The following is a 16,534-nucleotide window of genomic DNA, read 5'->3' on the forward strand; positions in this document are numbered from 1 at the left end:
TGCACAAGATTATGGGATGGGGCAGGGGGAGAGCCTGGCTAAGATACTGAGCTGTGCAGATTCAAGGGGCTAAATAGCCTCCTTCTGCACTGTCGGGATTCTATGGTAGGATAAGTGGGTAGGATTTGTTTTGGTTGGGGGGGGGGGGGGGGGGGATGTTGGGAGAAGGAACTGTCCCTTGGGGGAGTGGGCAGGTCAGGGGGATGCTCATGGAAGGTTGGGGTGGGTCAGTGCTATAGTTACTTTGAAGCTAGAATTGATTTTAATTTGTCTAGCTTTATCCTGGGTCACTATTGCTGTATAATATGGAACCATCCATAGTTTACAATTTAAAATCACATCATCAGTTGTTTGCTAAAGGAAATTTGAATCTGAATTTCCCAGGCAATTTCTGTGCAATCCTTAGACCTGGGAACTCTCAGGCCGAGGGTGGTGCCAGGGCATCTTTGGACTATTCATGTATACAATGCCCTGGAACGCACAAATTACAGGCCCATTTTCCTGCTGTGAACTTGCCCAAAATTGGATGATATTTAGACAAAGGGTCCAAATTTGAAACACTAACTAATTTGGCTCTCCACGGATGCTGTGGGTCTGCTGAATGTTTCTTGTATTTTTTGTTTTCGTTTCAGATTTCCAGCAGGTGCAGCTTTTGGGTTTTTATATTAATGTGTTTTTGATATGTCACATATTCAAGGTGCATCTGTGCACAATCCCATTACTAAAAACAAGCCCTTTAACCATATCACCTTGAGCAATGTTACCCTGTCTTTCAAAAAAAGTTCACTCACAATTGTTCACCTGCTTGGACAGTTCTTTATCTTGCTGTTAGTTGAAATTTCCTGCATTGAATATGGCCAGGTTCCTGTGGAAACCTGCCCAAGTTGTTCAGTCACTCAGAGTTGTACTCAAGCCTCAGTTAGGGAGCTAGCACACAGAAAGCTTTCTCCCACAATGTATTATAGAATCATAGCATTCCTTCAGTGCACATGGAGGCTATTTGGCCCATCGAATCTGCACTGACTCTCCGACAGAGCATCCCACCCAGGCCTTATCTCCATAACCCTATGTACCCCATTAATTCCCCCAACTTATACAGCTTGGAGCACCAATGGGCAATTTAACATGGCCAATCCACCTTACCTGCATGTCTTTGGAATGTGGGAAGAAACTGGAGCATCCAGAGAAAACCCACGCAGACATGGGGAGAACGTGCAAACTCCACACAGACAATCACCCAAGGCCAGAATTGAACCAGGGTCCTTGGTGCTGTGAGGCAGCAGTGCTAACCACTGTGCCACCTCAAAGTAAACAATTACCAATGTGGCACAGCAAAGACAGATTGAGTAAAGATCTTTCTGATATCAATAGCCTTGTCTATTTCCAGAATTTTCTATTCTATTTTGTAGTTACAGGTGCAAGCCACTATACTGTAAATTATGCAAGATCTTTAAAATTATTGAAAATATCTGTAGGAATGATGTGTCCCTACAGTTTTAACCACATTACCTTGAGCAATCTCATCCTGTCTCTGCTCAGACTTGTTCATTTGATTGGACAACTCTTTTTCTTGCTGTTTGTAGAAGCTTCCTTCATTGAACACATGAGGCAAGTTCCCAGTGTGAACTTGCCTAAGTTGTTCAAAGTCATTCAGCGCTGCACTCAGATCCCAGTTTTTACCTACGAACATAAAATTGTACATTGAACATTATTATCCCAAGGTAATGCTATCCAGAGGAAAAAGCATCAGTTAATTTCCCCCTACACTCCTTTATTTAGGATGCCAGCTCCTCGGGGACTGTATTAGCATTTTTTGCAACTTTAAAATAAATTCAGAACCAGTCAATGCAGAAATATTTGTTCAATAGGTTTCTAAAAAGTCCATTTAAATAAATAGTTGGCGACACACCTGTTATATGATTGCTAATCAATAAAAGTTGAGTGAATTAATTCATTTAATTGACTATATTGTAGGTTGGCATCAGAAAAGACCCAATGAAAGTTATTGTAAAATCCCAACTGATTCAGGAATGTACCTCAGGGCAGGGAATTTCTCCACTCAATTGGACCTACAATCACCATATAAGAAAAAGAAAAGCTTAATCTCTAGCTCAAAATAGCTTAATCTCTAAATTGAAAATAACTTCAGCACCCCTTAACTTCACTGCAAGATGCAAAAAGGTGAAAACCTGCACTTTTGAAACTTAATGTTGTTAGGATAGGAAATAGTCAACATGCGATGAAGTTAGTAGTTAGAGTTTAATTGGTTAAGCACATCACTGGCTGCATATAGAGTGGAAACAGGTGATGATCTTTGATTGGAGTTTTATGCAAGTTGGAATAAAAAGTTCTGTCTGGAAGTAGTAAATACTCAGGGTGGAATCTTCCCCTCCCGTCTGCCACAGGAATCGTAGTGGGTGTGGGTGGACCATGCAAAAGGTCCGTTGCCCTTGGGGCAGGAATTTACGGCCTTGGGGCAAGCGCGGCCAGAAAATTCTGCCTTATTTTCTTTCTTACCAACAAGCCATTGTGACACGGGTAAGGGAATTTTAAAAAGTGGGCAGAATTTCCCGGCAAGACTGAAAAATGTGTTAATATTAAACTGAGGAACATGGTCAATACACTAATAAAGACTAAGGACAGACGTGCAAAAATTCTGTAATATACAAAGACATGGCTGTAAACACACGTGAGCTTTCCCTATGTAATAGATTTTGACTGACATTGTAATCAGCAGTCTCTGGGTTGCTCTTGTAGCCACAGTATGTTTTTGGGTGGTCCTGTTGAGTTTCTAATCAATGATAACCCTCCCAGATATTGATACCTGAACGATATTAGAGATGAAGCTCGACTGCTGGATCATGGCACCATAAAACTATCAGTGCTGATGACAGCATACTCCAGCAAATGCTGATGTTTTCATGACAGGACGATGGAGGGGTGGATATAAATGAAACAAACGCAAGGCATGATTTTTTAAAAATGCACATTTCTCATTGGGAGCATTTTTAATGCATCACATTATAGCACTCTCATTACACAATCCGCATCCACTGAGCTAGGTTTTATTAGGCAGCCATGGAATTTCATACATGCGTATTAACTATTATTTAGATGGAGTAGGAACCGCCCCAGCACTACTCCTGCTCAAAGTTCAATTCTGCTGCAACTCTTACAACTTTAAAGGAAATCTGGCTGATGGTAGCAACATAAAGCAAAGGAATTACAAAACTCACTTTGTATGGTTCAAAATAATACAAAGAATACCAAGTGAAATAATGTGTTATTCATTTTCTGTGAAAAATATTAATCCAGGACCTCTTACATGCATACTGCAGTCAGCCAAAGGGTCATTTGCTCCTTTATCACCCATGGCTCACCAAACTGCAGTACAAGCTGTTGTACTAACTCATGACAATACCCTCTTTAGTGCAACAGGGGTGTCAACAAGTCTCTGTTGCCAAGCAGACGGAGAATACAGTGTGCTGCAGGTCATTTTGAAGACTATTAGATGGTGATCACAAGCAATCAAATTCTTTTTTAGATGGGATATGGGCATCACTGGCTAGGCCAGCATTTATTGCCCATCCCTAATTGCCCGAGGAGGTGGTGGTAAGTCGCCTTCTTGATTTGCCGCAGTCCACATGATGTAGGTCCATTCACAGTGCTGTTAAGAAGGGAGTTCCAGAATTTTGACACACCAGCAGTGAAGGAACGGCAATATAGTTCCAAGACAGGGTGATGTGTGACTTGGAGGGGAACTTTCAGGTGGTGATGTTGCCATGCACCTGCTGCTTGTCTGTATAGCACGCAAGAAACAATACTTTTCACTGTGTCCCAACACATGTGACAATAATAAATCAAATCAAATCCCCAATTCTTCAATGTGATAGAAGTTGTGAGTTTGGAAGGTGCTGTTGTGAGTTGCAGTAGTGAGTCTGCCATTGTGTCGGGTGAAGAGGGAGTGAATGTTTAAGGTGGTGGATGGGGTGTTATTCAAGCGGGCAGCTTTGTCCTGGAATCTTTTGAAAGTTGTTGGAGCTGCACTCATCTAGGCAAATGGAGAATATTCCATTACACTTCTGACTTGTGCCTTACAGATGGTGGAAAGGCTTTGGGGAGACAGTTACGCACCACAGAATTCCCAGCCACTGTGTTTTCGTGTAGCTTCAGTATTGCATGGCTGGTACAGTTCTGATTCTGGTCACTGGTAATCTCAGGATGTTGTTTAGTGGGGGATTCAGTGACGGCAGTGTCATTGAAGGTCAAGGGGAGATGGTTGGATTCTCTCTTGTTGGATATGGTCATTGCTTGGCACTTATGCAGCACAAATATAACTTGCCACTTCTAAGCCTAAGACTGGATATTGTCCAGGTCTTGCTACATATGCACATGTACTGCTTCAGTATCTGAGGAGTTGCAAGAGGTGAACATTGTGCAATCATCAGAGAATATTCCCACTTCTGGAAAAGAAGGGCATTGATGAAGCAGCTGAAGATGGTTGGGCTTAGAACTCGACTGAGAAACACCTGCAGTTATGTCCTGGAACTGAGATGACTAACCTCCAACAACTAAAACTATTTTCCTTCGTGCCAGGTATGATTCCAACCAGTAAGAGTTTTATTCTTATTGACTGCACATTTGCTAGGGCACCTCAGTGCCATACTCAGTCAAATGCTGCCTTGATGGCAAGGACAGTCACTCTCACTTCATTTCTGGAGTTCAGCTCTTTTTTCTATGTTTGAACCAAGACTCTATTGAGACCAGGAGCTGAGTGATTCTGGCAGAACACAAACTTTTGAATGTCAGTGAGCAAATTATTTCTAATTAAGTGCTGCTTGATAACACTGTTGATGACACCATCATCGCTTTGCCGATCAGAGAATCCTACAGTGCAGAAGGAGGCCATTCGGCCCATCGAGTCTGCACTGACCACAATATCACTGGTCCTATCCCCATAACCCTATACATTTAACCTAGCTAGTCCCCCTGATACGAAGGGGCAATTTAGAATGGTCAATCCACCCAGCCCGCACATCTATGGACTGTGGGAGGAAACCGGAGCACCTGGAAGAAACCCACGCAGACACGGGGAGAATGTCTGTGTGGAGTTTGCACAGTGTCCCAAGCTGGGAATCGAACCCGTGTCCCTGGTGCTGTGAGGCAGCAGTGCTAACCAGTGTGCCACCGTGCTGTTCCTGATGACCGAGAGTAGACCAATGGGGTGGTAATTTGACAGATTGGATTTGTCCTTTTTGGCACAATTCCCAACATGTCACAGGACAAGCTTGGACAATTTTTCACACTGTCAGCTAGATGCCCATATTGTAGCTGTACTGGAACAGCTTGGCTAGGAATGCAGCTCATTCTGCAGCACATGTCTTCAGTACTATTGCCGTAATATTATCAGAGCCCATTGCCTTTATAATATCCAGTACCTTCAGCTGTTTCTTGATATCATGTGGAGTGAATCAAATTGGCTGAGACATTTGTGATACTGGGGGACTAGGAGGAGAACGAGATGGATCTTCCACTCAGCACTTCTGGCTGAAGGATGTTGCAAATGCTTCATCTTGTCTTTGGCATTGATGTGCTGGGCTCTCCCATCCAAGATGGGGATATTTGTGGAGCCACCTCTTCCAGCAGTTGTTTAATGTTCCACCACCATTCATGATAGGATATAACAGGACTGCAAAGCTTAGTTCCCGATGTCGGGGAAGTCCAGAACTTGGGGTCACACTCTAAGAATAAGGAGTAAGCCATTCAGGACTGAGATGAGGAAGAACTTCTTCACCCAGAGAGTTGTAAACCTGTGGAATTCTCTACCACAGAAAGCTGCTGGGACCATCTTCTTAGATATGTTCAAGAGGGAGCTGGACCTGGTCCTTGTGCCTAAACGAGTCAAGGGGTATCGAGAGAAAGAGGGAGTCGGATACTGAAAGTGCACGATCAGCCATGATCATATTGAATGGTGGTCCAGGCTCGAAGGGCCCAATGGCCTACTCCTGTACCTATTTTCTGTTTCTATGTTATTCCGATTATAAAGATCCAGATGGGACAAGAATAGGTGATGTGAAGGACATACTACTGCTCTGATGGACACAGATGAATCTCCCACTCCACTCAAAATCGTTACTTCACATTAGTTGAACACAGTTGGAGCTCTCGAAGTGTATCGAGCCATTATAGGAACAAGAAAGTCATTCTGTCTCAATCCAATGGATAGGAAATCTTCAAGAATTAATGTCTACCAACAACATATGCCCCAATATAATTCTGCCAGTATCTACACTTCCCCCAAAGAGGTTGGCAGGAATTTGATGAAGGGCCCTGACATCGATACACAAACTCAATGCTCAGAAACAGATTGCTGCAGTGAAGACATCAATATCATGGAATCACAGAACAGTTACAGCACAGAAGTCAGTCATTAGGCCCGATACGTCTATTCTGGCTCTCAAAAGGAGAAATTCATGAAGAGTCACTTTCCCGTCTCCTTATCGTAACCCTGCACATTCCTCATTTTCAGATACTAATCCAAGTTCCTCTTGAATGCCTCAATTGATCCTATCCCATCGCACTCTCAGGCAGGGCATTCCAAATCCTAACCACGTGGTGTGAAAAAGGTTTTCTTCATTGCTTCTTTCGCCAATTACCTAAAACCTGTTCTCTCTTGTCCTCGATTCTTCCGTCAATGGGAATAGTTTCTCCCTATCTACTCTGTCCAGACTCTTTGAATACCTGTCAAATCTTTCAACCTTATCTTCAAATAGAAACAAGAATGGGACTAAGGTGAAGTATCTAAGTTACATATAGAGACACAATTCTGACCAGTATGGAGTAAAGCAACTTCAAAGAATAATTTTATTTCACGCTTATTTCACACTTCTGCAAAATATGAGCAATTAGCATAAGTAGCAATGTTCTACATTGTAACATGTTAATGTGGCAGTAAAGTAAGCAGATTTGCCAAAAGTCAACCAGAAAGCCCTACTCCTGTACCGAGTGGCTACATCCAGAAATTCTAAACTTTATAACTAATACTGAATATGGCAAAGGATGTCAGAAATTATGCGTATCGCAGAAATACTCTACCCTTCTTTAGTAAATATTACACAACCGCATGTAAAACTTAACAATATTTGTTCTCCAGCATTTAACTCACCTTCCAGCAGGTCTCTTGCCAGACCAGGTTCTGCCCCCGTGGAGCGAACAAAGTCTGACAGGACCGCATCCATATCAAGAGTCATGTGATCATGTAGATGCACTATTTGACCCACAGTAGAACTGGTTTTGGTCGCCAGGCTTTTATTCGGTCATCTGTTGAAAATAAAAAGAAAATAAAAACAGCTTCCAGGGCGTAGAAAACAAACTTTATATCAATCACCAATCCAAGAGGAGTTCCTGGCTACTTCCCACTAATTGCTGCAGCCAGTCAGGGAAGTATCACAACCCTCACAGAATTACTTGCTTGTTTTCTGCTACTGCAAAGTAATATGAATGCAGCAGCTCACTCCTAACTGTTTGTACCATCCAGTAGCTGTGAAAGTAACAACCCCACCAGTGTGTGACAATGACTCATATCTTAGGAACCGAAAGAATAAAGAAAACAATCCACAACTGCAAACAGCATTCAACAGAAAGTTAATGACTATTCCTATTTCACCGCAATAAGTAATTAAGGACCAGAATTAAAATCCAAAGCAACTCTGCTTATTGGCCAGTAACAACATGTCTGTTACACATATACAAAGGCAGGTGCTGAAATCTGAACAGAAAATGGTGTAAATACGCAACAGGCCAGGTGGCATCTGGGGTGATAGAAACAGAGTTAACGTTTCAAGCTAATGATGACTCAAGGTCATCAACTTCAAGCATTAACCGTTTCTCTCTCCACAGATCTTGTTTGACGCATTTTGTATTTCCAGCATTTTCTGTTGATATGCCTATAACACATTTTTGGTACTGATAGTTGATGCACTCATTCACTTAAACAAAGGGATTTTATTGGGCTTGTATTCCAAGAGCACAATAAACTGCATAATTTGCAAATGACAAGATCACCAGTGCTTGAGATGAGTCAGTGTCACGGCAGAGTAACTTAATCTAATTTAATTTGCAGGTTTGTACCTAAACAAAATCAATCAAAATTGTGTAAAAATGACATCAAAACGCAAACAAAGTAACTTAATCTCCAAAAAAGTATTATATTGAATGAGACAGTGAACCTTCACTAACATAAGCTCTAGAGAGGCTTCTATAGACTTATCTATAGGCTTCGCTGTTCCCAAGTCTGGAATAAGGCTTCATTCAATTTCTAAAACTGTTGCTGTTGTTCTTTTGTTGGGCTACTGGAAGATTCAGTTTACAGAGGAATGTGAAGAGATACTGCATTGGTGACAATTTTTGTGAATGCGATACTATTCAGAATAATGTATCAATGAAAGCTGACCAGACACCAAACAGCAAAATGCAGATTAGGAAGAGACAGGGCAGAGGGCAGATTTTTGTTAGATCCTGGAGTTCCAGTGGTAAAGCGGTCTCATGGAGCTGTAAAAAGAGATGCATTGGAGGTGGATGCCGTAATTGATCGTAACAGGAGCAAAAAGAGTTAAAGCCCCACAGTCATTGCCAAAAATGATGTCATTCATGAATTTAGCTAGAGTAATGTTAGTGTTGTGTAAAGTCAGACTGCAGAGATTCAAACAGCAGCACAGTGGCTAGCACTGCTGCCTCACAGCGCCAGGGTTCGATTCCTGGCTTGGGTCACTATCTGCGTGGAGCTTGTACATTCTCCCTGTGCCTGTGTGGGTTTCCTCCGGGTGCTCCGGTTTCCTCCCACACTCTAAAGATGTGCAGGTTAGGTGGATTGGCCGTGCTAAATTGCCACTTAGTGTCAGGAGGACTAGCTAGGGTAAATGCATGGGGTTATGGGTGGGATTGTGGTCGGTGCAGACTCGCTGGGCCGAATGGTCTCCGTCTGCACTGTAGGATTCTATGACTAAGGAATTTAGGAGAGATGGTTATGCAGCTCATGTGCAACAGCATCTTCTCTGGCCTTAGAAAGAAAGTGGAGGTTAGAGATGATAAATCATTTGTGGGAAGCCTTTAAAAGCAAGCAGAGGGCAACTAAAAAAGCAATAAAGGGGGGAGAAGATGAAATATGGGTGTAAGCTAGCTAGTAATATAAAAGAAGATAGGAAGTGTTTTTTTCAATAAATAAAAGGTAAAAGAAAAGCAAAAATAGATATTGGACCACTGGGAACTGAGGCTGGAGAAGTAATAATAGGAAACAAAGCAATGGCAGAGGAACTGAATAGTTATTTTGCATCAGTCTTCACGATGGAAGACACCAGTGGGATGCCAGAGTTCCAGAGAGTCAGGGGGCACAGATGAGTGTAGTGGCCATCACTAAGGAGAAGGTTCTGGGGAAACTGAAAGGTCTGAAGGTGGATAAATCACCTGGACCGGATGGACTACACCCCAGGGTTCTAAAAGAGATAGCTGAGGAAATTATGGAGGCACTGGTGGTGATCTTTCAGAAATCACTGGAGGCAGGGAGGGTACCAGAGGACTGGAAAGTAGCTAATGTAACACTGTTGATTAAGAAGGGAGGGAGGCAGCAGAGGGGAAATTATAGGCCTGTTAGCCTGACTTCGGTCATTGGCAAGACTTGAGAGTCCATTATTAAAGATGAGGTCGCGGAGTACTTGGAAGTGCCTGATAAAATAGGACTGAGTCAGCACAGCTTTGTCAAGGGGAAGTCATGTCTGACAAATCTGTTAGAGTTCTTTGAGGAGGTAACAAGGAAATTAGATAAAGGAGAACCAGTGAGCGTGATTTACTTAGATTTCCAGAAGGCCTTTGACAAGGTACCACATAGGAGACTGTTAAATAAGTTAAGAGCACATAGTGTTAAGGGTAACATTCTGGTATGGATAGAGGATTGGTTGACTGGCAGAAAGCAGAGAGTAGGGATAAAGGGGTCTTTTTCAGGATGGCAGCCGGTGACTAGTGGCGTGCCTCAGGGGTCAGTGCTGGGACCACAACTTTCCACAATATACATTAACGATTTGGAAGAAGGAGCTGAAGGCACTGTTGCTAAATTTGCAGATGATACAAAGATATGTAGAGGGACAGGTAGTATTGAGGAAGCAGGGGAGCTGCAGAAGGACTTGGACAGGTTAGGGGAGTGGGCAAAGAAGTGGCAGATGGAATACAATGTGGAAAAGTGTGAGGTTATGCACTTTGGAAGGAGGAATGGAGGCATAGACTATTTTCTAAATGGGAAAATGCTTAGGAAATCAGAAACACAAAGGGACTTGGGACTCCTTGTTCAAGATTCTCTTAAGGAGTGCAGGTTCAGTAGGCAGTTAGGAAGGCAAATGCATTCATGTCGAGAGGGCTAGAATACAAGAGCAGGGATGTACTTCTGAGGCTGAATAAGGCTCTAGTCAGACCCATTTGGAGTATTGAGAGCAGTTTTGGGCCCCGTATCTAAGGAAGGATGTACTGGCCTTGGACAGGATCCAGAGGAGGTTCGCAAGAATGTTCCCTGGAATGAAGAGCTCATCGTATGAGGAATGGTTGAGGACTCTGGGTCTGTACTCGGTGGAGTTTAGAAGGATGAGGGGGGATCTTATTGAAACTTACAGGATACTGCGAGGCCTGGATAGAGTGGACGTGGACAAGATGTCTCCACTAGTAGGAAAAACTAGAACCAGAGGGCACAACCTCAGGCTAAAGGGACCATCCTTTAAAACAGAGATGAGGAGGAATTTCTTCAGCCAGAGAGTGGTGAATCTGTGGAACTCTTTGCCGCAGAAAGCTGTGGAGGCCAGGTAATTAATTGAGTGTCTTTATGATAAGGATAGATAGGTTCTTGATTAATAAGCGGATCAGGGGTTATGGGGAAAAGGCAGGAGAATGGGGATGAGAAAGGTATCAGCCACGATTGAATGGCAGAGCAGACACGATGGGCCGAGTGGCCTAATTCTGTTCTTATGTCTTATGGTCTTGTCCTCTCCAGCTACTCCAACGGAATTTTTTAGCTGAGTGATATAGTGCAGATATAGGAAACAGTGACAGTGTCAGGTAGCACATAGAATCAAGAACAGGGGTTGATTGAAGTGAGATTGAGGCATGGTGTTATCCTTACCTTTTAGCATGATCCTCAAACTATAAATGGTTTCAGTGGAAGCACAGTAGCATTTCATGCAGTCAAGTCCAATCCGGTGATTGACGACTCGGCCAATTCTACAGCTAGAGTATTCAGGTCAATGTCCCTCTGACTTTAGGAAGCAAAAGGAAAGGTGGATGTAGTAGAATGGGAGACAGTGCTCTAATTAAAGGGCACAAGGGTGTTAAAGACAAAAACAAGACGGTGATTCAGCTGATGAAGGGTCATCCAGACTCGAAACATTAGCTCTATTCTCTCTCCACAGATGCTGTCAGACCTGCTCAGATTTTCCAACATTTTCTGTTTTTGGTGTTAAAGGTGATTAAGCAGTCAATCAAAGCAGAGGTGCCATGAGAAAATGGCAGATCAAAGTCAAGGATAAGGACAAAGATTGCTTCAGGTGATCAAAACCTTGGGTACAGAGAGCCAGCACAATGATGAAGTCAAGGAGGTTCCCAAGAATATGAGTGGCGGAGTTTAGAGGGGGAGATGGAGGGAGGAAAAGGAAGGCAAAGTCATAACAGAGGAAGAGGATGCCTGAGCTATGGGTTGAGGATAAGGAGTCTCACAGTGCATTGGTGAGAGAAGACAGAGAGAGACATCACAGTACAGAAGCAGACAAAAAGCTTAGGGCATTTTTGAGTGAGATAGTAAGAATAGAAAAAGATTGACAAAGAGAAGGTCCCGTAGAAGTAGATTGAGAGACTAAATTCAGATGTGTCACCATCATGACAGTTTGGCTGCTGGACAAGGCAAATGATTAAGGCATTTCCAGGGAACGAGGACCTCACTCACAGATAAAGGTATATTCTGGAGACATATGTGAAAGCAGTGGTAAATTAGGTTTTCTGACAGAATTGGTTGAAAGGGAAGAGGTAGGAAAGATTAGTTGGAGCAATCAGCTTCCAAGTATATTCAGTGAGGTGTTGCTGGGAGCAAAGTTGGGACCATTTGAATTGGCGCTCTGCAACAATGGCTGACTGGTTCTGGGATGTACTTTCTGAAAAATGTTAAGGAAATTACACAAAGAAACTCATTCTAGAGGGATCCAACACTAAGATGACGTTATGAAAATAAGAATTGTTGGGGAGCCACTAAAGGTGAATCAGGTTACGAGGGGAGAGGGAGGCCATGGTCATACAGAAAGAAAAGCACAATAGCTGGATAAAAGGAAGGAGAGGAGAAAGGAGTTGAACCAGGAGGCAGTGGTAGAATTCATTCTGGTTGATAATAAGCGATATGGAGTGTGATGGAAGAGTTTACAGCAGCCAGTTAAAGGAAAAGTATGGTACTAAACAAACATGGCCGTTCAATTTGCATTATTGGAAACAGATATAGACACACTTGAGGCAAGGTATAAACCAGAACCAGTCCATATGGGGAAAGGGACAAGAATTAACTGAAGGGGAACTATAGAGAGTAGGGCCAGTAAGACTCAGAGGAAGGGCAGGCAGGGTGAGGTTGCTGATTGAAGAGGGTCTGGTGGACTGAAGTGCATTTGTTTCAATGCGAGAAGTGTAATAGGTAAGGCAGATGAACTTGGAGCTTGGATTAGTACTTGGAACTTTGTTGCCATTACAGACACTTGGTCAAGGGAAGGACAGGATTGGCGGCAGCTTAACGTTCCAGGGAGGAGTTGGTAGGTTAAAGGAACCGTGGTGCACAAAAGCTGTGCGGGACCTAGTCGAGAAGAAAAGGAAAGCGTACAAAAGGTTCAGGGAGCTTGGCGAAGATAGGGATCTCGATGAGTACACGGCTTGTAGGAAGGGACTAAAGAAGGAAATTAGGAGAGCCAGAAGGGGTCACGAGAAGGCCTTGGCAGGTAGGATTAAGGAAAACACTAAGGCGTTCTATAAATATGTGAAGAGTAAAAGGATGAGACGTGAAGGAATAGGGCCTATAAAAGGTGAAGGCGGGAAAGTCTGTACGGAACCAGTAGGAATGGCAAAGGTGCTTAATGAGTATTTTGCCTCGGTTTTCACAAAGGAGAAGGACCTGGGTGGATGTACTACGGGATTGCGGTAGACTGAAAAGATTGAGTATGTGGACTTTAAGAAAGAGGTTGTGCTGGAATCTTTGAATGGCATCAAGATAGATAAGTCGCCGGATCCGGATGGGATGTACCCCAGGTTACTGTGGGAGGCGAGGGAAGAGATTGCAGAGCCTCTGGCGATGATCTTTGCACCGTCGATGGAGACAGGAGAGGTGCCGGAGGATTGCGGATGTGGTTCCTATTTTCAAGAAGGGGAATACGGATAGCCCAGGAAATTACTGACCGGTGAGTCTAACCTCAGTGGTTGGTAAGCTGATGGAGAAGATCCTGAGGGACAAGATTTATGAGCATTTAGAGAGGTTTAGTATGCTTCAAGAATACTCAGCATGGATTTGTCAAAGGCAGATCGTGCCTTACGAGCCTGGTGGAGTTCTTCGAAAATGTGACTAAACACATTGACGAAGGGAAAGCGGTAGAGGTGGTTTATATGGATTTTAGCAAGGTGTTCGATAAGGTCCCCCATGCAAGGCTTCTAGAAAAAGTGAAAGGGCATGGGATCCAAGGGGCTGCTGCCCTGTGGATCCAGAACTGGCTTGCCCAAAGGAGGCAGAGAGTGGATATAGATGGGTCTTTTTCTAAATGGAGGTCGGTCACCAGTGGTGTGCCCCAGGGATCTGTTCTGGGACCCTTGCTGTTTGTCATTTTCATAAATGACCTGGATGAGGAAGTGGAGGGATGGGTTGGTAAGTTTGCCGACGACACGAAGGTTGGTGGGGTTGTGGATAGTCTGGAGGGATGTCAGAAGTTACAGAGGGACATAGATAGGATGCAAGCTGGGCGGAGAAGTGGCAGATGGACTTCAACCCAGATAAATGCGTAGTGGTCCATTTTGGCAGGTCAAATGGGATGAAGGAGTACAATATAAAGGGAAAGACTCTTAGTACGGTAGAGGATCAGAAGGACCTTGGGGTCCGGGTCCATAGGACTCTAAAATTGGCCCTGCAGGTGGAGGAGGTGGTTAAGAAGGCGTATGGTGTGCTGGCCTTTATCAATCGAGGGATTGAGTTTAGGAGTCCGGAGATAATGATGCAGCTATACAAGACCCTCGTCAGACCCCACTTGGAGTACTTTGCTCAGTTCTGGTCACCTCATTACAGGAAGGATGTGGAAAAGATTGAAAGGGTGCAGAGGAGATTTACAAGGATGTTGCCTGGATTGAGTGGCATGCCTTATGAGGATAGGTTGAGGGAGCTCGGTCTTTTCTCCTTGGAGAGACGTAGGATGAGAGGAGACCTAATAGAGGGATACAAGATGTTGAGAGGCATAGATCGGGTGGACTCTCAGAGGCTTTTTCCCAGGGTGGAAATGGCTGCTACGAGAGGACACAGGTTTAAGGTGCTGGGGGGTAGGTACAGGGGAAATGTTAGGGGGAAGTTTTTCACACACAGGGTGGTGGGCGAGTGGAATCGGCTGCCGTCAGTGGTGGTGGAGGCAAACTCAATAGGGTCTTTTAAGAGACTCCTGGATGAGTACATGGGGCTTAATAGGATGGAGGGTTATAGGTAGGCCTTAAAGGTAGTGTTATGTTCGGCACAACTTGTGGGGCCGAAGGACCAGTTTTGTGCTGTAGTTTTTTCTAGGTTTTCTATGATACAGATGTTTCAGGTGGGATAGAGGGGGATATAAAAGGGGTGGGGGTGTTGCACCAGTGGTTAAGGAGCTATACTGCAGGACGACACCTCAGACGGCTTATACAGCGAGGCAATATGGGTAGAGCTCAGGAACAGGAAGGGTGTAGTCACAATGTTAGGGGTTTACTATCGGCCTCCCAACAGCCAGCGGGAGATAGAGGAACAGATATGTAGGCAGATTTTGGCAGGCGTAAAAGTAACAGGGTTGTTGTGGTTTATGCTTTTAACTTCCCCAATATTGACTGGGACTCACTTCGTGCTAGGGGCGTGAATGGGGCAGAGATTGTAAGGTGCATCGAGAAGAGCTTCCTGAAACAGTATGTAGATAGTCCAACTCGGGAAGGGGCCATATTGGACCTGGCATTGGGGAATGAGCCCGGTTAGGTGGTCGACGTTTCGGTAGGGGAGCAGTTCGGGAACAATGACCACAATTCAGTAAGCTTTAAGGTACAGATAGATAAAGATAGATAAAGATAAGTGTAGTCCTCAGGTGAAGGTGCTAAATGGGAGGAAGGCTAATTACAACAATATTAGGCAGGAACCAAAGAATGTAGACTGGGGGCAGATGTTTGAGGGCAAATTAACATCTGGCATGTGGGAGGCTTTCAAGTGCAAGTTGATAGAAATTCAGGATTGGCACGTTTCTGTAAGGATGAAGGATAAGTATGGCAAGTTTCGGGAACCTTGGATAACAAGAGATATTGTGAGCCTGGTTAAAAAGCAAAAGGAAGCATTTGTCAAGGCGAGGAGGCTGGGAACACACGAAGCAAGTGTGGAATACAAGGAAAGTAGAAAGAAACTTAAGCAAGGAGACAGGAGGGCTAAAAGGAGTCATGAAAAAGTATTGGCCAGCAGGATTAAAGAAAATCCCTAGGCTTTTTATACATATGTAAAGAGCAAGAGCCAGGGAGAGGGTTGGCCCACCCAAGGACAGGGGAGGGAATCTATGCGTGGAACCAGAGGAAATGGACAAGGTATTAAATAAGTGCTTTGCGTCAGTATTCACCAAAGGGAAGGACTTGGTGGAAGATGAGTCTGGGAAAGGATGTGTAGATAGTTTGGGTCATGCTGAGATCAAAAAGGAAGTGGTATTGGGGTTTCAAAGAAACATTAAAGTAGACAAGTCCCCAAGGCTTGATGGGATATACCCCAGAATATTGACAGAGGCATGGGAGGAAATTGCTGGGGTCTTGAAAAAAATCTTTATATCCGCACTGGCCATAGGGGAGGTCCCAGAGGATTGGAGAATAGCCAATGTTGTTCCTTTGTTTAAGAAGGGTAGCAAGAATAATCCAGGTAATTACAGGCCGGTGAGTCTTATGTCAGTGGTAGGAGAATTATTGGAGAGGATTCTTCGAGACAGGATTTACTCCCACTTGGAAATAAGTGGACATATTAGCGAGAGGCAACATGGTTTTATGAAGGGGGGGGTCATGTCTCACGAACTTGATCGAGTTTTTCAAGGAAGTGACGAAGATGATTGATGAGGGTAGGGCAGTGGATGTTGTCTACGTGGACTTCAGTAAGGCCTTTGACCAGGTTGCTCATGGCAGACCGTACAGAAGGTGAAGTTGCATGGGATCAGAGACGAGCTGGCAAGATGGATACAGAACTGGCTCGGTCATAGAAGACAGAGGGTAGCAGTGGAAGGGTGCATTTCTGAATTGAGGG

General features: G+C 44.0%; 1 protein-coding gene across 9 annotated transcripts in view; it reads right to left on the reverse strand.

Annotated features, from left to right (window-relative positions):
- Window positions 1-16,534, reverse strand: part of otud7a (OTU deubiquitinase 7A) — a 141,055-nt gene that overhangs the window by 57,749 nt on the left and 66,772 nt on the right. For 7 of the 9 annotated variants that reach the window (XM_078199889.1, XM_078199886.1, XM_078199883.1 and 4 more), the window contains 2 exons: window positions 7,166-7,320; window positions 1,510-1,680 (listed from right to left, as the gene is read on the reverse strand). In XM_078199889.1, the coding sequence (XP_078056015.1) occupies window positions 1,510-1,680; window positions 7,166-7,250 (256 nt within the window). In that variant the 5' untranslated portion in view covers window positions 7,251-7,320. Of the gene's footprint in view, window positions 1-1,509; window positions 1,681-7,165; window positions 7,321-11,158; window positions 11,292-16,534 lie in introns of all 9 variants that reach the window. The other 2 variants (XM_078199887.1, XM_078199892.1) reach the window with 1 other exon arrangement.

This window comes from Mustelus asterias, chromosome 29 (genome assembly GCF_964213995.1).
Source record: "Mustelus asterias chromosome 29, sMusAst1.hap1.1, whole genome shotgun sequence".
Classification (NCBI taxonomy): Eukaryota; Metazoa; Chordata; class Chondrichthyes; order Carcharhiniformes; family Triakidae; genus Mustelus; species Mustelus asterias.